General features: G+C 38.3%; 1 protein-coding gene across 2 annotated transcripts in view; it reads left to right on the top strand.

The window, feature by feature from the left end:
* The window catches only part of LOC140463064 (peroxidasin-like), a 200,236-nt gene that overhangs the window by 125,160 nt on the left and 50,606 nt on the right, over positions 1-24,470 (top strand). For both annotated transcript variants that reach the window (XM_072556721.1, XM_072556722.1), the window contains exons 8-11: positions 4,410-4,527; positions 9,391-9,560; positions 11,635-11,907; positions 21,926-22,042. In XM_072556721.1, the coding sequence (XP_072412822.1) occupies positions 4,410-4,527; positions 9,391-9,560; positions 11,635-11,907; positions 21,926-22,042 (678 nt within the window). The remainder of the gene's footprint in view (positions 1-4,409; positions 4,528-9,390; positions 9,561-11,634; positions 11,908-21,925; positions 22,043-24,470) is intronic.

The raw sequence follows: 24,470 nt of genomic DNA, 5'->3' as shown, positions 1-24,470 counted from the left end.
TTAATTGAATTATTTGGGGTTGAACAGATTGTGTAATTATGGAAACTAGTATTCAGAATGGCATCTGGCTAACTCAAATAAAGCTCTCACTAAAAGTGTGAACCTATACTCTGTTTAAATAGTTACTTTCTACTATATAAGAACTCCTCACAAACTCTCTTCCCTGACAGATCCCCCAATCCCCAACATGCTATCCCTTGCCACTCCTTACCCTCTGTGCCTTGCTTTCTCACTGTACTCCTACTGTGGTCGTCTTTTTAACCCTTCTGTGAACTTATGCCACTGTGCCCAGCTGCCTTCATCTCCATAACCTTTGCTAGTCTATGCTCCTCTACTCACCACCTTTGCCCTTTTTTTACTCTTATGCCAACTTAGTGTCTGACCACCTACTATCCACAATGTGGAAACCTCAGGAGCCATGCTAACTTAACTTTATCTGTCCCTATTGATGACATCACTATTTTTAAAAAAATGCTCTGATTAAAACAAAATTCAGTTCCTTCAATGAATCTCTCATGTAAAGAACCATTTGTATTCTAGGCTCTTTGACAGCTTAGATGATTTTGGTGAGTTTATGCACTTTTTTTAGGCAATGTTCTGTGCATTTACAACAACCCCATTGAGTACCTGACCCACCTAAAGTGCATCAGACCTTCACATGCATATATACCAGACCACGCACAGCGCCCCCCCCCCCCCCCCCCCGCCACCACCACCACACTCCACTCCCCACAATGTGTCCTGGGATCATATCCAAAGGAGTGCCCTGGTTATACAGAATAAATTCACTGAAACAGACCTGCTCTGACTTGGTCTATTTTGCGCACACTTTCTCCATCAAAGGGATACAACAATTAATCATTTCACTGGCTAGCTGTTGCACTGAACCCTGCGTATGTGAAGACTGGGCTGTCCCCAAATCCATCCCCCATTAATAATTAGAAATGGAGTATTTGATGGCAGGATGTCCAGTTTTTGAGAGATTCACCATTTTCATCATTGACAGATATATGGAACCATGTTCCCTAGTTCTAGACTCTTGAGCCAAAAATCCATCCTCTTGGTGCCTACAGCCATTTCTTGACCATGTGTGGAGTCAATCAAATTTTCTGAAGATTGGTATCTGTGATGCTGGGAGCCATTAGATGAGGTTGAAATGCATCATCACCTCAGCACTCCACTGTTTTAGTCTTCTTTTTGCCCTGATGTTCTGGGGCCCCGATAACAGAGGATTTAGTTGTTGGAGAGCAGCCTCCTCCTCCAATGAGTTTGTTTCATTGTCCACCAAAATGTCCAACTAAATGTGCAGGACTGTAGAGATAGATCCAAACCATTGATTGTGGGGTTGGTTATGCTATTTGGCATGCAAGTTGTCCTGCTTATAGTTGAAGACCACAAGAGTTTCAGCAGGTTGTCATCTCCTGCCGAGGTCTGGCTGGTGCAACTCCTGGCATGTCGTTCTGCCCCTTCATTGAACCAGGGTGAGTCCCTGGCTTGATGGTAACTATAGACTGGGAGATATGCAGGGCTGTGAGTTTGCAGATTGTCTAAGTCATGCAGAGTATGATTCTGCTGCTGCTCAGGGCCCACTACGTCTAATGGATACCGAGTGCTAGATGAGTTTGAAGTCTGACCCTCTACACCTGGTGCCTTGGTCAGCAGGTGGTGCTGTGGAACCTCTCTTGGTGATGAATATTGAAGCCACATACTCCGATGACATTCTCTACCCTTTCAACTCTCCATATTCAAATGAAGTACTCCTTCAGGTGATATGGTACGTGGTAATCAGCAAGTTTCCTGGCCCATTTTTAGCTTAATGCCTTGAGACATCATAGGATCCAGTATCAAGGTTGAGCACTATATTGACTATATACCAAAGAGCTACCACTTCAGCTTGTCTCCATCCTGTCAATGGGACCCAAAAAATGTAGTTGTATTGTTGACTACCATGGGTGAAGTGCCTAAAGATTGGAGGGTGGATAATCTTGTGCCATTATTTAGGAAGTGGCTGCAGGAAAATGCCTGGGAACTACAGACCGGTGAGTCTAACATTTGTAGTGGATCAGTTGTTAGAGGGGATTCTGAGAGACAGGATCTATAGGCATTTAGAGAGGCAAAGATTTATTTGGGGTAGTCAGTATGGCTTTGTGTGTGGGAAATCATATCTCATGAATATGATTGAGTTTTATTTTTGGAAGGGGTGGCCAAGAATGTAGAGAGAGGCAAAACAGTAGACTTTGTCTCCACAGACTTAAGCAAGGCATTTGACAAGGTACCACATGATAGGTTGTTGAGTAAAGTTAAATCTCTCGGGATTCATGGAGAGCTAGCCAATTAGATACAAAATTGGCTTAATGGTAGAAGATAGAGGGTGGTGGAAGAGGGTTGTTGTTCAGAATGGAAGCCAGTGATCAACGGTGTGCCATAAAGATCGGTGCTGGGGCCACTGTTATTGGTCATTTATACAAATGGTTTGGATAAGAATTTAGGATGTATAGTTTGTACATCTGCAGATAACACCAAGATTGGTGATGTAGTGGACAGTGAAGAGGGTTATCTGGGAATATAGTGCGATTTTAATCAACTTGGCCAGTGGGATGAGAAATGGAGTTTAATTTAGATAAATGCAAGGTGTTGTATTTTGGTAAACAAAACCAAGGTAGGAGTTACAGCCAATGGTAGGGCCTTGGGCAGTGTTATAGAACAGAGAGATCCAAAGGGTTTAGGTTCATAGCTCCTTGAAAGTGAAGTCACAAGTAGACAGAGTGGTGAAGAAAGCTTTGGGTATGCTTGCTTTCATCAGTCAGAACAATGAATATAAGAGATGGGAGGTCTTATTGCAGCAGTATAAGAAACTGGTGAGGCCAAATTTAGACTACTGCATGCGGTTCTGGTCGCCCTACTATCGAAAGGATATAATTAAACAAGAAGGATTTACTAGGATGCTACCTGGACTGGAAGGTTTTATGAATAAGGTACAGTTGGATAGGCTGTTTCTGTTCTGTAGCTCTTTCCCAACTCTGGTCTCTGTTGGTGGTCTCAGAGACAAACTATTGAGTAATTGAGCCTTGCAAGTTGGGTAGAGTTTCTGTTTTAATTTTTACTTTGTGTTGAATTGAGCAATTTTTCTTTTATCCCCCTTCCCCCTAGTTCTTTTTAATCTTTTTGTTTCTCCTCAGGATTGAGTGATCACCTGTCAACAATGCTTGACTGACTCCTGTTCTTTCTCAATAATCAGGAATTTCAATTTCAAAAAAACATTTATATTATTATACAAATATGATGTGAGCAAGAAATGAAGCTTAAAATAAGTTCAACCTAGTCCACATCATAAGTAATCTATCCTGAATGGAAATGTTAGGAAAACCTAATTGATTTTACCCTCGTCAGAATTTGTACAAAAATCTACTGTGTAATTTGTCGAGGAGAACTGTTTAACTGTAATTGCTTCTTTCCTTAAAGTTTGTGGAGTACTTTGTGAACATGAAAAGTGAAAACCCCTTTTCTTTCCTTGTAATTAATACAATAAATATGCTTTTAAGATGTTCAACCTTATTAAAAAATTATAACATTGACAAAAGTTCAAAGTCATTATTTAAATACAATGGAGGTTGTTGAACTCAATCATAATCTGATCATCCACATGCAGCTGATTATACTGAAAACAATTTGTAGTAACTCAAACTTCTGTCCTTACAGCTTTGAATTTTGATGTGTCCCTCCCATATCTGTGGTTAGGCAACTTGTGAAAACACAACTTTATTGTACAATGTTTTTCCTTTCAGTTCACTGAGCATAGTTAGGAAAGCCTATATAAAGATAGAGTAAGAGATGGGAACCAGCTACTGATCCCTACACAAGGAGTTAAGCCCATGTCATTGTGTGGGGTTTTGAGGCATAGAGTCCAAGCATTAGAGGGTTGATCCTGTAGGTTGTTTGATCACTGGAGGGAGAACTGAGGGCTAGATTACAGAGCCTTGTCAACCAACCATCTGGATATCCAGATGGTAATTATAAAGGCATTCAAAGCAGTGCAATGTTCTCAAATCTGAAACAAGATGATATCTGGATTGTGTTGAAATCCTGATTCAATACAACCTTCCGAGTCAAATGTAAGGTTGCTACCAACTGACCTCAGCTGTTATGTACTCCAAGCTATCTAAACTGGTTTTGCACTCTTGTGTTAATTATTGGTTGAAGATGAAATTGAGGACTTTTGGTTTATATTTATTAGGTAATAATAGTTATTTAGAAGAGAAGCTGTTCTTCATTTTAAGCTCCAGTCCAGTTACAGATCAGTGCTTGTCAGCAGCACAATGATAATTCCCAATGTTGAGCAATTACCTTTGTGGCTTTTCTTGATTTCAGGGAAGCAACTTGAACTGAACACAAATCCTCTTTTCTTGTAGAAAGACCTCGCATCACTTCTGAGCCACAAGATGTGGATGTTACTCTGGGAAACACCGTTTACTTCACTTGCCGGGCAGAGGGAAACCCTAAGCCCAATATCATCTGGCTGCACAATAAGTGAGTACCATGGAAGATGCAATGAGAAACCCGAATTTTGAACTATTCCTAGGTGTTCATAATCAGAAATCAGATTTAGCAAAGACTACAGATGATGTAATAACTACACATGAGCACAATATATTCGATGTGAACTTACTTGATGTATCATACTGCCCATTGTGGGGATTTCATATTGGCTTTAATTTGTATAATTGCTCTTTGAAGTCATGAGTCCCTTTTCATTTGTCATTTAAAATGTTAATTAAGTACTTACAGCCTGCCAGAATAGCAAAAGTTAAGTCTCCTTTGGGTAACTCTTTCAAATTTCACAGTGGCTAATCATTGAAAACCACTCTAAATGAACAGAGAAAAATAATAATGACGTGAGAACGTAGGCAATAACTGAAATTTCACTTATAGCTTGGAGAAAGATGCAGTAATGGAAAGGGGGGGGGGGGGGGAGAAGGAGACTAGCTATCAATCAGCATAATCGGGAGAACAACAGCCTGCTGTTTGGACCAAAAAACCCTTTGAGGAGACCATGTTGACACCAAACAGCATTTAGAAGACTGAGCACAGGTGGTTGAGGTATTGCAGAATAGGTAAGTTATGAAGATATTTCTAAAACTGGGAAAGAATAAAGTGAGTTGCAGTGATTTTGCGTGATTGTTCTCAGGCTTAAGACTGTACCAATAATGATGGAGTGGAACACGCAACAAGCTATTATCATAACACCAGAGAATGTAAGCAAGGATTTAAGGAAATATAGCAGACTGACCTTGGCATCCGTGTGAATAATTTTACAGATATGTAGAAAGATAGTCTTGCTGATGGACAGCATGTGAGCTTTGCAGCACATTTCATGGTCAGTGAACATAAGCGTGCGAGTCGGTGCTGTATGGTCTGCCTCAGAAAAGCAGACAGGAGGTAGCTCAGATCAGCTAGTTGTTTATAACATTTTGTATGAAGCCAAAGTGGTTTACTTAAATTTTAGAAATTTTAATTTGAAGGGTATTCTTGTTCACTCATCATTACAGCTTGTGACAAAGATGCAAGTATTCAAAGATGCCAAAAAGATGTGAAATGATCAAAACATTGTTCCAAAGGACTTCAAGGACTGATATAATAGTTAATTTGTAATTGCTGTGTATTCCTAGGAAATTTTCATTTAATTAAACTATTGATACTATAACGATGTGTTCCTGTTCTTTGGCAAATGTATAGGTTTTGGCTAGACAATGACATTATTACAATGACATAGACTGTAAACAGGCTCAGGGATACAGCCAGTCTTGGCCGGGGTAAGCTAGATGGTTCTCTTGCAGTGGTGTGATATGATTGCTGAGATCTGCTTCAGCAGCCATTTTTGCTCACCATTTAGCCTTGGTAACATGCACTGCTGGTAAAAGATCCTATGATATTTTATAGCCACTGAGAGAGTGGATGGCCTCAGCACACACTTGTGAAAAAAACAATTTCTATCCTCTGTTACTTTTTTTATTTTGTTACATTGTCCTACTTTTTGGTATCCTATTGAATTTTCCAAGGTGTTAGCTAGTATGATATTCAATAGCCTGTTTTCAATACCATAGTGTTGAATTTATGGGTGGCCTTTTTTTGTAAATATAACTGAGCTTTTCAAAATGTGGACTGTTTGGTAAAAGACACTGTTTGAACTTGAAGTTGAATATTGTAAAACATGGAAATATTGTGAAACAACTTAAGTCTTCATATTTATATAAAAAATTGAAGGTGCAGAATAAAGGACCTTGATAACTAGCCCTTTTGAAAGTATTTACTGTACTCCATGAATATTTATGATGAAGCTTGCTTTCTGCAATGTTGTTGAATAGTTCATACAGTTAGGTGATACTTCCATATGCTTACACTGCCCCACAACAAGGTAGAAGCAAATACTTCAAAATAAGCAAATAGAATGATTTTAAACAATTTTCTATATTTTTTGAACACATGTAACATTTATGCAATTTTTATAAAGAGTAATTATTTTATTTCTCTCCTTCCTTCCTCCCCTGGTTAAAATTCCTGATCAGCTCTGGACAGATATTCCAACCATTTAATTAATATTCTTAATATGAACTACCTTTAAAAACCTTAAACACAAATAGGGAGGACAGGAAAATATAAATTATTTTACAAACCCTGTTCCATCCTGGCATAATACAAATTTCTCATGCTATCAGTCCCTTTGCCCATCACTCCTGACTTGTCTAGTTATACCCAACCACCTTCCCCCCACCTCCTTCCCCCCCCCACCCCCAACCCCCACCACCACAATTATCACTCACTTCTGCTGTCCATACCATGTCACAATCTCCTAGGAAGGGGAAGGTGAAGGGACAAGTTGGAAACCAATTTAGGAAAGAACTCTGGAATATTGCCCTGAAGATAATAAAAGCAACTGCAGTGAATAACCAGTGCAGCTAGCAGTGGTCTGCTATAGATATTTTAATCAGCCTGTTCAGAGATGTTATAATGCACCATTTCAAGGTGGGACTTGAAACCAGACCTCTGGCTCAGAGGTGGGGGCACTACCAATGCATTTCATGGGCCTTTAAGTAACAGATCCCAAGATTAGGATTGAACTCTCAACAGACAAACTGAAATCTGTGGCGTTGCAAAGCTAACATTTTGACCATTATTCCATCATCTCCAGGTAAATAAGGGCTTGTCCAGGAACTGAATGCAAGATCTCTCTCAAACCTTTATACAATTCCTCCTCAAGTGAGAATCATATCCCTAGGTTAATGAGCCAACTGTGAGGTATCATTAGTTACTGTATACTTGTCTTTCCCAGGAACATGTACGGCGTCATTTGGAATACAATAGAGTCCTGTTATCCTGTAACCCATTATCTGGAATTCTCATGCAATGGGTAATTGCTGAAGGTTGCTTTCCTCATTTTGCAAACTGATTATTTGGTCGCTCTCTTTTTCCTTTTGATAATTGTCGACTATAACCTGTGTAGTGTAGGTAACTCATTTCAATTAATTCACCATTAATTATTCATGACCTCAAAAAAACACTTCACTTCTCCAAAGTAAAAGGTCTTGGCTGGAAGTGGGTTTTGCAAATTAAGGGCAATAATTTAGTTAGATAGTGGCCCTGCTCTTTTTCAAGGGGTGAGATCCCCAACCTGTGAACAAACCAAACTGGACATTGAATTCTAGATGCAGCTTGGTCAAATTCTGATGCATAAAAAGGATTGTTTCTTGTTTTATACTTGCTTCTCTCAGCAATAAAAGAAAAATTCCATTCTCTTGTTAGAGAGAGAGAGCGAGAGAGAGACAACTGGTGGTAGTTTAACCTGAGGACCACCATCCTTCAGGTGAGGGGAGAGGTTGAGGAAAAGAACCTTTCATTGTAACCTCAGCTGGTGCAGGAATTGAACTCTCGCTGTTGTTGTCACTCTGCACTGCAAACCAGCCCTCTAGTCAAATGAGCTCACCAGCTCCCTCTCCCAGTAATACATACAAATAGACTAGGTTTTCAGGATAGATTAATTAGTAGCTTTGATCTTAGAAGTCCATTATGCACTGTAAACTCCGGTTTTTCTCCTACTCAGCTGCCCTTCACATATATAGTTCCTTGGTGTATGCTGGTTTGAAGTCAACCTAACCAAATGCAACATGCTGTAATTGTCTAGATTGAAATAAATTTGTCAGACATGGGTTCAATTCTCTTTATTTGCCCAGTCCTTCACACTGATTAGTGGTAAAGATAGTGAATGACCTGAAGACCAATTCCTCTGATCAGCGTCTATAATGGAACTCTGTTCATATATGTTTTCCATTAATATGAATGCAATATGTTCTTTGCCAATTGCACAAGGTTCCAACTTTCCTTATCTTTTCAAATGAGAAATTTTCAAAACCTCATTAGAAATCTAGGCAAAGAATACAGTCCAAGCTTCCACCATTCTATAATTTTGTTTTGTGCAAAGTAATCAACAAAGTTTGTTTCGAGAAATCCTGTTGAGATTCTTTAGTGACCCTTTTCCTTTAAAGATCATGTGCTGTGAATCATCTAAGGTAATCTTCCAGCAATGTGTATGTAATCAGACTAATTTATTTATTTTAAGCATCGATATCACATACTGTATGATCATTAAGTATATTTAAAACTAAGATAGATAGGTTTTTGAGTATCAACAGGATCAAAGATTATGGGGAGAAAGTGGGAGAATGGGTTGAGAAGCTTATCAGCCATGATTAAGTGGTGGAGTAGACTTGATGGACTGAATGGTCCAATTTCTACTCCTATGCCTTAAGGGCTTCTTTTCAGTCTATGTGAACCATTTCAAATCCAACAAGCTATCTAAATAAACCAAAGCATGGCTTAGAGTTCAATCCCTACTGCTGTACACACCCAGAGATGAAATATTGTTAGTCCAGGTGTCCAATACATTTTAAGAAAATTACAGTTACTTTAATACATTTTAATTCTATCCTCAGCCCTACTTTGTATTTGTTAAATATGTCTTTAACATTGAAGATTGATGTAAATTTTATGTATCTGCAATGTATCTTGTTAATATATAATTCAACTATTTTTTATTACTTTTTTCCCAATTTACAAATTGTCACTTGTATGAAAGCTGGAGCATATTTAAATCCTTAATTGCAGTAGACATTATTCAAATATAATATATATGTAACTGCAAAGCAATTAGCTGTCATTTAACATTGAATAATTTGCAGAAATATCCATGGCTGGAACAATAAGGAATGTTTATTCTTGACTTTGTATTTATAATTCTTTATTGTGTTCTTGGATGAACTAATTATTTTGGATATAGTTAGTGTACATCTTGCACAAACTCCTATGTTGCTGCATCATTACCCATTTGTGTCCCCTCAGTAACGAAATTGATATGGAAGATGACAATCGTGTGAATCTATTGGAAGATGGTACACTAATGATTCAGGACATAAAAGAGTCAGATCAGGGTGCCTACCAGTGCATGGCTAAAAACGTCGCAGGAGAGGTCAAGACAAATGAAGTAATTCTCCGTTATTTTGGAACACCATGTAAGGAAGTGGAAATATATTCAGACATTTTATATTGCTCTATATTTTACTGTCTGCTCTACATTGCCTGCCTGCCTGTCTGTCTGTCTGTCCTAGATTTGTAGAAATGATGACACAGAAGATTAGCCAACACAACTGTGGAATGTTAGCTTTCAACTGGAGCTTACGAAAGCAGTTTTTCTCCACTTCTTAATTTCATATTTTTCCTTTTGTTAAAAGCTCATCTGATTTCCTTTCAAGCAAAGACTTCTGTTGTAAAATAATCAATGTAGTATAACATTGCATACTCTAATAACCTTTTTAAAAATTTTTCCATTTGTTCCAATTTATGAATTAAACGATCATGCTTTTATTATATTTTAAGCATTAAATGCAGGACAAGTTTGTGGTTTTTTTGGCAGAAGATTTAATGTGTGACTCCTAATTTAACATTAAAAAAGATGATGCTCATAAAATAATAATAAAGATGGCTGTTTATTTTAAGATGAGGTTATTGATTTTTATTTTTGTTCCCTGGACTTTCTTAAAACATCCGTTATCATTGGAATCTTTGTTTGGCTCACACTATGAAGAAATATGGATGCAAATTTAATCTTTGCAGTTAAATTTAATTAAGGAAAACATTACATTTTTGAAAGCTATCACAAGAACTTCTAATAAGTTCATAGACTACAGATTACAGTCAAGCAACCAGACAGTGAGAAAATATCTCTCATAGTTTCTTAATATTAATGGTTTAAATTTTGATCTGACTGGCCTATCATGTGACTGACAGAACTTAATTTTAAAATCAAGTGTTCTGTATGATCATATTATTAGGTGTTTGACAGCTATTCTTCCATAATATTCCTCCTCAGACAACTTTTTTGACCTCTAATCTTAAGTACCTGCATGTTTAATGTTAGTGAATCAAGTGTGGTATGTTACTAAAACACCATGAATTTGTGCTGTGCGATAGATAGTTACAGTAGCAGAATTTCAATCAAAGGTACATTTGTATGAAAAGAGGTGGTGGCTCAAAGCATTGCATTACAAAATGCATTGATAACTCTCATGTTGCATGTATCTACACCCCTCTGAAAGTTGCATTATAAAATATTGGACTGCCCAGTGGCTTAATCGTTCACACTGCTGCCTCACAGAACCAGGGACCTGGGTTCGATTCCTGCCTCTGCCAACTGTCTGTGTGGAGTTTTTTGCATTCTCCCTGTGTCTGCGTGGGTTTCCTCCGAGTGCTCCAGTTTCCTTCAAAAATCTGAAGGTTAGGTGAATTGGCCATGCTAAATTGCCCATAGTGTTCAGGAATGTGTAGGTTAGTTGCATTACTCGGGGGTAAATGTAGAGTAATAGGGTAGGGGAATGGGTCTGGTAGGGTTCTCTTTGGAGGGTCGGTATGGACTTGTTGGTCTAAATGGCCTGTTTACACATTGTAGGGGATTCTATGATTCATAAAAGTATCCACGTCTACCTGCATTAACTGTTGAGCCTAAAAGTGATGTTGTGTTGAGAGTTTTTGATTTGAAACTTTGCTAACATTTCTAATACATTGAACAATACTTTGGGATCAATCACTGTGTAAAAGTGGAAAATCTCTTGACACTATAGATAGGCATCTGTGCTTTTTACAAAGCTTTCATTGTTTGAGAAATTGTAGCTTATTTATTACTTGAAAAATTGGTACCCATTAAAGATAATATTTGCCTGCTTTCAGAAATATCAGAACTTACTGAACAGTAGAAAAAGCAAGCTGCCTTTGTTTAAAAATTGGGACAATGTACACTGAGTTATTATTTCAATTCCCGGTATCTCCCATTTTCTTCCCTTATCCCACTTGTAACTAAATTATCCCACATCCACTGAACATGGACAAGCCAGAGATAGTACTTTCTCTTGAATGGTCAGTGAATGATATGCAATAATTGCAGAGATTGAGCACAGTTCCATCAATTTAATGAATTGTCTGATGCAGGAAGTTGTTTTCACAATATAATGTTCTGGATGATTCGGATTTAACATTAATTGACACTTGAAGGTAGAATATTAAAAAGTTCCCTACTTAACTTGTATTTTCCAGCAAAACCCTCTTTTGTGATTCAACCTCAGAACACTGAGGTATTGGTAGGAGAAAGTGTCACACTTGAATGCGGAGTCTCGGGACATCCTCAACCTCGCATTATCTGGACTAAGGGTAACAACAACCCAATTCCTGATGACCTCAGGTACACCATCACTACTTCTGGTGGGCTCTTCATGCAGAATGTCACCTTCAAAGATCAGGGACAGTACAACTGTAATGCGAGCAACACTGAAGGGTCTATCCAGGCTGTGGCCCATATCATTGTACAAGGTACATGAAAAGCTATTATTTTATTTCACTTATTATTAATATTACAAATAGAATGATTTTAATAAACAATAATGCTGCATATATATTTAATGAAGTAGTACTTCTCATGGAAGATATTTCAGAAGCTTCTACTAAAGCCCTTATGCTGTTAATTTATTACCCAATTAGACTTTAGAAGTTGGGTGCAGTTTCAAGTCCTATCTGTACAAAAGCTAAGTAATTGTCAAACACTAATTTTAAAGACCTCTTGAGACAAGGCTGGGTATGTTTGTAGTGATATCGGTGAATAAACATAACATGATCTTATGTTATTCTTTTGTGCACTTTGTAAATATTAACTCATTTAAATAGATCAACTAGCCCATCTACCACGGACAACAGAAAATATAGGCATTAATTTAATTCTTCAGGTTCAATGTTATCTATCATCATGAAAAAAAGTTACTGAAATATCTGGGTCTTACTAGCTGTATGTAATAGTAATAGATTTCAGTTCTAATTTAGATTTTGACAGAAGTGACTAAACACACTGCATGAAAACAATTTTTGGCCTCAGGATGTTGTATTTGTATTTGAACTTAGTTTAACATTTTTCGTTAAGTCAATTTAAATTAAAAATAGTTGATTCTGCGATGGTTTTGTTAGTGAAATTCCTTTCAGTTTTGAAGATGCACTTCAAAATGTAGGTTTGCAAAGAAGTTTACACCCTTGCCTCAAGTGGCAGAGCTGAAATTTAAATAAACTGATGGATTGATACAGATGGCCCTCCAATATTTGACCTGAGTGTTGCAACTCAAAACTTAGTGGATGTGATTCAGTCCCATACCTGCTGATTTGGATTTTTTAGACTCCTTCTCTTTCCAGAGTGTGTTTAGGTAGCAATGAGTTGGAGTGGGACTGCACTAATCATCTATTCCCCCAAGTACAGGAAAACTGTTGTTTTCCTTCTGTTTAAGGGTGACATGTCCACTTCTATATAATTCCTAAAATGGCATTCATTCATTGTTTTACTTTCCCAAAGCATTGTCTTATTTTTTCATGTGGCTGCTATGATAAAATCTGTAGTTTCAAAGCTTATGTTTTTTTTTAATCATATCCTAACTGAAATGGAAAATTGTACGTTCAGGTTTCCAGGGAAACGGAAACTGGTTGAAACAGAATAAAAAGGATACCGATATCCAACCTCAGAAGAAGATGGAGGTTAGGTCCAGGAGCTCGAATTAGGCAAAACATATACTACAGCTGCTTCTGTTAGTTAAATCTACACTATATTGGTAGATCTACACTATTTCAATTGTGCAGATATAGGGCATTATTCTATAGACTGTGCACGCAGAACTCAGACTGGCTGTGGGTCAGGTTAAATTCCTGGAAAAAGAGGAGCTAAGATTCTTTGGGAGAAAGATAGCATTTTCAAGGATTTCATGTCTGAAATTGATGTGCTGATTGGATTGCTGAGTAAGTTTGTAAGATCTGTATTAGTTGTATTTTCATTTAATATGCAATATATAATTGACTGCAATGTTCCTGTTAATTCATTTTATTTTGATCGGTCATAGAAACAGCTTTAAAAAGTGAGAAATTGTCCTTTTGGCTTTCTTTGGTTATTTCATGAATTTGGGGGCAGGATCAGTTTGCTCAGTTGGCTGGATGGCTAATTGCGATGCAGAATGATGGCAACAGCATGGGTTCCATTCCTGCACAAGCTGAAGTTTCCATAAAGTACTCTGCTTCTCAAGCCCTCCCCTCACCCAAAGCATGGTGACCATGATTGAGCAACCACCAAATTATTGTTCTGTAATGAAAGAGCAGCCCTAGAGCCTGGTCACTATGGTGACTTTTTATCTTTACCTTTTTATAAATTCAGTTCTTTAGATTTATTGGCCTCCAAAAACTGATAACACTGGAAGCAGCCAAAATATTTTAGACTGATGGATTTTATTGAATTTCAAGGAAAACATCTTTTGAGATAGCAAAGCACTCTAGGGTCATAAACCGCTTGGGCCATTTCTGCATAATGTCTTACACGTTATTGATCATTCAACTGCTCATGAGTCCAGTTGTTATAAATTCTTGTGACAACTTATGATTGAATTGAGATTGGGATATGTTACTAGTGCATTTGATGTCTCAATGCCCCTTATCCATCTTAAATTGAGAAGTAATAAGTATGAAACCATTACTTCATCCATGTTTTAGCAGTCTGCATTTTCCAATTTTTATTCATCTCTCTTTGAATGCTACTTCCCTTTCACAGCCTTGAATGTCTTGCATATGAAACACATACTTAAAAACTGTAGCATGGGGGTCCACTGGATTGGTACAGTGGAGAGTGGACATTTACTTCACCTGATTTCTCATCTATAGCAGGAAGAAGAAATAGCTTCTGATAAATTTTATTTTCTCAGCCACCCAATGACCGGAGTGATCTATGCTGAGGCTTTTTATCAATTCTTTCATGGGATGTGAATATCACTAGCAAGGCCAGTATTTGTTGTCAATCCTTAATTGCCTGTGATCCAAGTGGCTTGCTAAGCCCTTTTTAGACAGCAGTTGAGTGTCATCCAACAATACTGTATCTTGAGTCACACAGAGGCCGACTGGGTAACAATGACGGATATCCTTCCCTGAAGGGCATCAATGAATTAGATGGGTTTTACAACAGTAAAACAGTTGATGGTTTCATGGCCATGATTACTGAGATTGCAGTTAAATTCCTGGTTTATTAAAGTTTAAAAATTAAGACCATGGTGGAATTTTTACCCATGTCTCCAAAGTTTATGGATTGCTAGTTCAGTGACAATGATTATTTATGACAATTAATACAATGTCACCATCTCCCTATCAATTGGGTTTTTCTAATGATCTGGCACCCTCCATCCCAAATCTGCCAGAGCAAAAACAGGATCACCAGGCTGGTATATCTGTTCTGAAGAAGGGTCACTGGAACCGAACTTTTAACTCTACTTTCTCTCCACAGGTATTACAAGCCCTGCTGAATTTTTTCCAACAACTTCTGTTTTTGTTTCTGATTTCCAGCATCTACAGTTCTTCAGCTTTTCTTTTGGCATATCTGTTGGTTGTAGTATGAAATATTACAGAGGGTTTAAATCTGCAGCATACAGTATTATTCACGATGTTTGTGCTATCAATTTTCAAGGTTATTAAATTTTCCTCATTTGGTTTCTTAGAATTTTATAATAAAAAAACCCCGATCATATATAAAGCAGCAAAAAGTTCCATAACTGGGTGAAATTATGCATTATCAAGCCTTGGAACCCTTTCACCTAGAGTGTGATGGTGTGTGTGACTTTTCAGTGAGGCATAGTTTAGTGTGTAACTGAATACAAATGTTGCAAATTTCACTTTCCATTTAAATTCCATTTCAGCTAACATAGTAAGCATTTTGTGCAATAGTCCTTACTGTTATGTAGTAGCAGCGCATACTTATGAGGTTTGTAATCTAAACAGTGCATGACTGCTTAACATTTATATGAAATTCTTTTCTCTGTTATTTAATGGATAATAACTTATTATTTTGAAAATGTCAAGTGAATGTGTTAATATGCTGGTATCATGCAGAATAATTTCAGGGAAACAGAATCCTGATGTAGTCATGAAGCACAGTTTATTTTTCCCAAAGATGAAGGTTTATCTTGTGACATCACTTTGAATGTCACTGTCCTGCCATTTGGCTGTGATGCTAATGATAAACAACAAAGAAGATGCTGGATTTTACTTGGTTCCCCACTTCCTCAAGCTAGAAATTCAATGGCTAAAACACCCTCCATTCTAACAGCTACCCCGTGATAACGTGATGTTGGTGGTGTTTTAATTGCTTTAAGATGAAACTATTCCCCCACCCCTACCTTCCCCGTCACAGAATATTACCCACCTTGGAGGGCTGCTGGCAAATCAAGTATCCATCACCTCTTTAGTTGCAGCAGTGCTACTGGGAGCAATGGCCACTGTTGGACTGCAGGTAGTCTCCCCTGCCCCAGTAAGAATTTAAACAGCTTGGGGTAGGGGGCAAGAAGGTCTCAATGGTTTTACATGGTCCCCTGCCTGCAAACCTATTGAGGGGGAAGAGCATTACATCCAATTTAGGAACGCCTTCATTATTGTATGTGACTAAATTCATGCTAGAGCCTCAAGGAGAAGCTGGTAATGACTCCCGACCCTGAGGAGAAGCCAGGCATGGACCCCCAGCCTTGAGGAGAAGCCAGGCATGGTCTGGAGGTCAGGTCTTGGTGCAGACCAGTGGCAAGGCCCTGTGTGGACTCGGTCAGGCCCAGTGAAGATTGGAGGCCAGTGTCGACTCATCTTTTCTGCTTGGAAGGACTGTAATGCTGGACTTTTTATATTTCTTTATTTTTCTAATTTATTCCGAAGAATCTGCACCTTCGGTACCTTTGTACCTAAGATGGCACCTTAGCAGTGACTATGAAAACTTTTCACTGTATTCATGTGAGTACTGGTGACAATAAACCTAATTCTACTTTCAAAATTATTTCCTACAACTAGTTTTTCGATATGTGTTCAAATTTGTTTCATCCAATGGATTTTCTAATTTCAAGATGAGTTTTTAATGCCTTTTGTGGATGCATTGATGGCCATCTTCCAAGATTCCAAAGACCCTGGAACAGTTCCCATGGATTAGAGAGTAACTAATATAACTCCTTACTTAAAAGGGAGGTAGAGAGAAAACAAGGATATGTAGACCTGTTAGCCTGATGTCAGTAGTGAGGAAAATGCCAGAGTCCTTTCTAAAAGATCCAATAACAGACCAATCAAAAACAGTGGCAGGATCAGACCGAGTCAACATGGATTTACAAAAGGGAAATCATGCTTGACAAAATCTACTGGAATTCTTCGAGGATCTTTTATGGACTAGATCAAAACCCTTTAATATATGTTAAGAGGACAGTATATACCTTGACTTTTTCTTATGAATGGCAAGTGTAAGATGTTTTGTTCCAGATGCAACTCAATTGGTCAAACTACCAGGCTTGAAACAAAACACACTTTTTATTCATATACTATAATAAAAATACAGACAAAATAAAAGTATCAGCTTAATGGTAACTACCGAAATACTTAACAAAATAATACATATTAACCATAACTAATTAACTTCCAATAATGTAACATCCCATAAATATGCCTTTGGCAATGGCACATTCAGTAAAATCAATTGTTCCACATGCAGTTGCAGCATCAGGGAGAGAACCCCATCTTTTAGCTGTAACAGAGGGGAATAAGAGCTTTCACATCCAGCTTTAAGACCCAGCAACTGCTGAAAGCAAAAACTAAAACTTCTGGCTGTGTGGGAGCTTGACCCCACCCATTCAGCTTGCTTCTGCTGTTTCAACTTTTTTTTAAACCCAAGGCCTTAAAAGGTATTTATTTTATTGGCTTTGGAGCAGATTGCTCTTCACCTCTGTCTCAAACATTCTTCGTTTAAAAAAACCAGGACAATATACACATCACAGATGTAACTAATAGAGCGATGAAAGAGAAACTGGTGGATGTGGTTTATTTAGACTTTCAGAGGGCTTTCAATAAAGTTCCATATAAGAGATTAGAGTGTAAAGAGATTGAAGGTAGTGTGTTGAGATGGATAGAAAATTGGTTAGCTGATAGGAAGCAAAATGTAAGAATAACAGGTCTGTTTCTGAATAGCAGGCAGTGACTAGTGGAGTACCACAGAGACAAGTTCTAAGAGCCCAGCTATTCACAATATATTGTTAATGATTTAGGTGAGGGAAATATATGTAGTGTATTCAAATCATTAAATGACACAAAACTGGATGGGAGGATGTTCTGTGAGGAAGATGTAGAGATGCTTCAGTGTGATTTGGATCAGCTAAATGAGTGAGCAATTGCATGACCGATGCAGTGTAATGCAGATAAAGGTGAGGGTATCCATTTTGGGAGCAAAAGCAGGAAAAAAGATTATTATCTGAATGGTTATAAATTGAGAGTGGAAAATGTGGAGCGAGACTTGGGTATCCTCGTACACAAGCCAGTGAAAGTAAGCATGCAGGTGCAGCAAGCAGTAAAGAAGGCAAGTGGTATGATGGCCTTTGAAGCGAGAGGTTCGGATTACAGGAGCAGGGATGTCTTGCTGCAATTATACAGGGCCTTGGTATATCGTGTGCAGTTCTGATCTCTTTGTCTGAGGATGTGATAGAGGGAGTGAAGCAAAGGTTTTCCTGACTGATTCCTGGGTCGATGGCACCAACATGAGAGGTTGAATTGGTTAGGATTATAGAATGTATATTTGATGAGGCTCAGAAGAATGAAGAGGGAATCTTTAAAAACCTGTAAAATTCTAACGGAACAAGAAGGGGTAGTTGCAGAAAGGGTGTTCTTAATGACCAAGGAATCCATAAACAGGGATCACAGTCCAAAGATAGGGTAAACCACTTCAGGCTGAGATGAGAAGTTTCCTCATCTAAAGAGTGAGCCTATGGAATTTTGCTACCACGGAAACAGTTGAGGCTAAAACATATGATTTCAAGAAGGAGCTGGATGTAGCACTTGGGTTAAAGGGATCAAAGGATATTGGGGCCAGGAGCAGGAACTGGCTATTGAATTGGATGACCAACTATGATGATAATGAATGGCAAAGCAGATTCAAAAGGCTGAATGCCCTGCTTTTTTCTATGCGCCATTATGTGTAAACAAAAAGCAATGTGCCTCAATGGTTTGCTGTTTGCCGTATTGGGGCTGATGATGCGTATTGTTGCTCTGAACTGCTCTTCAATTGTTTTATACAACTTGTTCTTTATGTGGACACAATTGATTGGAATCTCTGGCAAAATTTCAGATCATGTTGTGGAGATGCTGGTGTTGGACTGGAGTGGGCAAAGTCAGAAGTCACACGATGCCAGGTTGTAGTTCAACAGGTTTATTTGAAATCACGAACTTTCAAAGCACTGCTCCATCGTCAGGTGAAGTAATTTTAAATAAACTGGTTGGACCATAACCTGTTGTCATAGTGACTTCTGAAAATCAAGTGTGAGTGGAGTTTGCACCCTTTAAATTTCAAAAAAATTCACATGTACCTAAATGAAATCAATTTTACATTAAAATGTTGTGTCTGACTTTCTTCAGCAATTTACACCACTTCAGAGATTTGTCTACTAAAACCATCTTGTTCGCTTTGCACAAGACCAACTTATGCAAGTTTCCAACAAGTAATGTGCTGCTGTATTTCTGTAAGTTTATGTCTAAACTTTGAGGCATAGCATGGGCCAAATTAGTTGATACTGATGTAACTCAGATCTTGGAGTTAATGCCATTTTTAAAAAAAATCTGTTGAGTATTAACCAGAGTACTGTACCTCAATATAATCTGAAATTTGTTTTACGCAATCCCACACCTCCAATAGCCCTTCTTTCTTTGACATATTCAATGCACTGAGCAACGGGAATGGTTTCCCCAATTGCCATCAAGCTACTCAGCATAACAATGGAAGAGGAGTAGCAGAAGTCAGAGACTCTGAAAGTGAGGAACAGAACACAGCTGCCCAATCCATTTCCATTTTTGGCAGCATAAGCAAATAATCTCTGCAGGAAATTTCGGCATGAGCTCAATAAATGCAAAAACTGACGTAACTTTCAGCATAACTTTTCCACAAGTATGATCCAGGAAATTCTGACTCCTCATTATTCAGTTCCTGTGATTATGGTCATAAATGTTCTGGATGCGAGAAAATCTTTGATGCGTCTTGCCCATCTGTCCATACACCATATTCTGTGAGCATATTTATAATATTCTGAAATTCCATCTGCTGATATGAACATTAAATTGAATACTCTGGTGTGTTAACCTGTGTAATTGTTTCCTGTGATTTGTATTTAATTCACATGCCTTGTGTTTAAAATTTACATGTGGCAGGAAATATTAATTGTATTTAATTTGTCTGAAGTTTCATAATTTTAAGCAATGAGAGTGTCCTGCCTCCATCTTCTCTGTTCAAAGGAGAACAGACTCAAGCTGGTCAATCATTCCTCATTTACTTAAGTTACAGGATGTGGCAGGTAGTTCTTCTTTGTGCAGTTCCTAATAATTGACTTTCCTTTCAAAAACAGGCAAGACAAAACTATATTCACTTTTCAGATGTCACACCAGAGCTAAAACAGTTTGAGTTGACCTCTATATGTTATACTCCTTGCTAAAACAACCTGCAGTAATGTGTTCAGCCTATATCCAGGTTTAGTTCAATTAAAGGTATAGAAGATGAACAATCATAATAGAATGCCTGGTGCTCTACTGTACCACTCCACATCTATTTTATCACAGTAAATTGGAGGGAGCCTGTGTGGGAACCTTAGGCACCCACTAAGAACAGAAAGCTGGGACCCAGGAGTTGGGAGTGAGTAATGGTCCCAGTGGAGCCGACCCCTAAACTGGCACTGACCCACCTACTTGGAAGGGAGAATGAAAAAGATTCATATCCAGAACTGAACAAATTTACACCCTTTCTGCTGAAGATTAGATAATTCAGAATTGAGCAGGTGTAAAGTGAGAAGAATAATTGTGGAAACAAGTTGAATTTTATATAATCCTTTGTAATAAGAGAATTATGTGGTGAAAAACTTAACGTTCATATTAAAATATCATGAAAAAGACTGCAGAATAAAGCAATAAATACTCTGGCTTGGGTTAACTATGCATGAACAGAAATTTCTCCAGATGTAGCAAGAGACCTTCATGGAAAAATGATCTGGCGCATTCTCATGAAGTGTATACAGTACGTGACCCTGGATTACTTACTGCTTTTAGATTTGGAGTAATTTTGACACTCGTTTATGATGTTTCCATGATCTGTAACCTGTTTCCTTGCTTGGGAGTTTCTGAATATTGCTCATGGCAAATTTCAGTGTATGTAAATTGAGCAAATATTCTGCCTGGCAAAGACTCAAGTGAGAATTATTTTGGTTACATAAACAGTTAGAATTGGAATGTAGCAGCATGTAAAATTAACAATCTTACCATATTTTCAGCTGGTGAAAGGAAGCTCTAATCAAACAAGGTAGAAACTTTATCACAAACTTGAAAGTAATATTCATGTTCTTTTCAGCGTTTACACCAGGTCTGAATTTGGTCATTTCTACAAATTCTGTTTGCAGGATTTCTGGGAAGTTTTTGAGTGCAGAAAGGAAATTTCAGGGTAACAGGAGAAAGTAAGAATAGTTGCTGCCTCTGATCCGCCTTTGCACATTTACTTAACTGAAAAGTTTTGCCACATGATTGCGATGTTGCTGAATTTTCAGTTTTTTAAAAGAAAATGGTGGGTCAGTTTCTTTTCTACTGGAATCATGGAATCTGTATGTTTTTGGAGAGAACGGAGGAAACAACAGATTATGATGAGCCAAAGAGTTTGGGAACAGCTGACCTGTGGTCTTCCCACAGATTGACATGAATTTGTTCAAGTAACTCCATCTGCGTGTACTATCACTCACAGTGGAAACAGTGACTGAATTGTACTACTAGCTCTAATCTGACCGCCAGCCACATTCCAAGATAAGCATGGTACTTCAAGTTAATCTTTACACCTGAGATTTATTGCAAGCATGCTGCATTGCTAGTTGGCTTAGAGAATATTTTGTAGTGACTTGGTGGGGGGTGGGGGGAAGAAAAGACAATCTATCTTGCATTCTTTCATGGAACATAACCTACCTCCCAAAAATAGGGATTAGCTGAGAGTCTGTCTCATCATTTGCCCCAGATTCCACATTATGCCTTCTCCCTGGATTTCATTTTAACTTTTATCTGGTAGCATTTCACATTAATACTTGAAACCTATTTATACTAGAAATCCACGACATCATGCCAAAGTCTTTGATTCTGATCTAATTATAAAAGTACATGCTAACTTCCTAAATTTGCTTTCGCAGAACTCTTTAGTTAGACAAAAATACAGGTATCAAGAGAAAGTTTGTCCTTCCAGCAATCTTTCATACTCTCCAATGTTTAACTGTGGGGTGTTTACTTATGTTTTGCACAGATGGTCCTAGGTTCTCTGTGATTCCCAGCAATCAAGTCGTTGTGGAGGGAACCGCTGTGGATTTTTATTGCCTCGCAGAGGGAACCCCAGCTCCTGTAATTGCCTGGACTAAAGCAGGTTTCCAAAACATTTATTTTCAACTATATTGGATGTTGATGCCAAAATTTAGTTTGTTAAACTTTTGCACAGACTATCTAAGAGGTCACTATGAAATATATAAATAATTGTCTCTTCTGATCTATCTAATCAATGGTACCTAGTTGATCCTGCCAGTAGCATATGTTTTTCTCAAAGAATAAGCCGTGCATGTCTAAGTAGATTAGTGTTCCAGAGGCACAGGCTATTGCTATGGGACATCAATTCAATTCTATCCCCTCCCCTACCCCACCTGATGAAATTTAAAATCATTTAGTAATTCTGGGATTGAAAACTAGTCTCTAATAATAGTGACTGTGAAAGTGAAAAGTCATCTGATTCATTCATGGCCTTTTATAGGGATGGAAATCTGCCATCCTACATGTGACTAAAGTAATTTTAACTCTTGACTCTTAACTGCCTTCAGAAATGGCCCAGCGATTCAATTTAATTCAAAATCAATTCATGATTGGCAACAAGCACTGGCTTGTCAGTGCTGCCCACATCCCTTGAAAGGACAAAATACATAGTAAAAGCTGATATTGCAGATTATTAGTCCTATTAATGAGCAATATCGAGGGGACATGGGACCACCTCATAGACTGAACAATGAAATGTTCCAGAAAGACCTGCCATTTAAAATGGGTCTTGTCTAGTTGCATGTAGTGATTTTGAAACATTTGTGCTATGGGGAACTTTCCTGCATGGGAAAGAAATATTTGCAAGCAGACAGCTTCTTCAGGACACTCAAAAGCACTTCACATTCGCTGGGGTATTTTTGAAATCTAGTCATTGTTTTAACAAAAGAGTGAGCCAGTAATGACAGACCCCAGGCAGTAGCCATCTTCGAAAAGGTGACACCAGTTTGTCAATGACACATAGTGCCAAAAGGGAGAATGAGATAGGACAGTGAATAAAAGAGTGGTTTTGGGTGAAGATCTCCTCTGTTTGACATCTTATTATGGTGTTATTGAGCAGCATTTTGGAGATAGAATTAGCTAGATACTGAACAGTCAACACCAGCAGCTTACCCCTACTAGGAATTCATTTGACTATGGATGCTTCCTACAATTATTGACACCATCTATATGGTGAAAGTGAGATTCTCCTGCTCCTTGAATGCTGTCTGACCTACTGTGCTTTTCCAGCACCACACTCTTGACCCCCATCTACATCCCCAGCCTCCCCAGAACTCCTTACACTGCAATACCAGTCATTGTTCAGCTGGTGGCCCTCTTGCCTCTGAAGCACAAAGTTCTGGGTTCAAGTCATACTCCAGGGCTTGCGTAAAGGAGTAAAGCTGAGAGAGCACTGAACGGTGGAAGGTAACTTCTTTCAGATGAAATGGTAAGCTCACCTGTGTCATTATTTTGCCCAAGTACAGCAGAGTTGTCCTTGGTGCCCTGGTTCATATTTACTGCTCCACAGACATGACCAAACAGCCCTGATTATCTGGACATTATTGTGTTTTTGCACCGTAGGAGCTCGCCACATCGGAGCATATTGGATCCCCAATTTCTCATGTTAAAAGGATGACAGATCTTTGAAAATATTCCATTGGCTGGAAAGCGATTACATGCTGGTGATGAGCAGTGCAATATAAATCCAAGCTCCTTGCTTGCCTATTTCAGCCTCAAGGAACAATGTACTCGTGTAGGTTGGCAGCACAGCCCGTGGGTGAAAAGATATGATCCTGCAATATGTGCCTGGTTCGCAAACCTTGTATTACAGAGAGTAGAGTGAGATCACATCTGTTCTTGTGTCCTGATAGAAATACTTTGGGAAGTACCTGCATCACAATTCCCTGTTCCTCCTCTGCTGTTGAGGTTGGATTATTTAAGTGTTAGAAAGGCTCATGTAATGCACAAGAAGGAAGCATACCTGGTAGCTGAATTCCATTCCTTCTCCAGTCAATAATACAGACGGACAATGCATCATTCTGGGTGTTAACATCCCAATCTGTGAAACAGCCATGTCTCATTTAATTCCCCTTGGCCAATTGCCATGACATCTTGAATTGTTGAGCATCAAACTGCTTTTGGGTAAAGCTGGTGTTCAAATAATGATAAAAGAAGCAGTAGTAGATAACTGCTTTCTTGTTTTTAAAAGCCTGACACAAATATCACATCTAAAGGCTGTTGCATGTGTCCCTTTTTCTCATATCTTGTCGTTTCTATTACCCAATCGCTTGTGATGTAGCACGCAGTTGAGATCAAATGTAATCTTTACAAGTTAATAAAATTTGAAAACTTGCAGAAGAAAGTATCTACTGCCTGTTGAATGCTTGCCTAATTTTGTCTATGATGCAAAACCTGCAGTCCTTGTGTGGAAGGTATCAGAGCAGTAGAAATTGAGGGCACTTGTCACAGTAATTCATTCTGACGTAGCCCTGTGGAGGTAGATTGCTGTT

The sequence above is a fragment of the Chiloscyllium punctatum genome, chromosome 37, assembly GCF_047496795.1.
Source record: "Chiloscyllium punctatum isolate Juve2018m chromosome 37, sChiPun1.3, whole genome shotgun sequence".
Lineage (NCBI taxonomy): Eukaryota > Metazoa > Chordata > Chondrichthyes > Orectolobiformes > Hemiscylliidae > Chiloscyllium > Chiloscyllium punctatum.
This window is presented reverse-complemented; position numbering and strand designations above follow the sequence as displayed.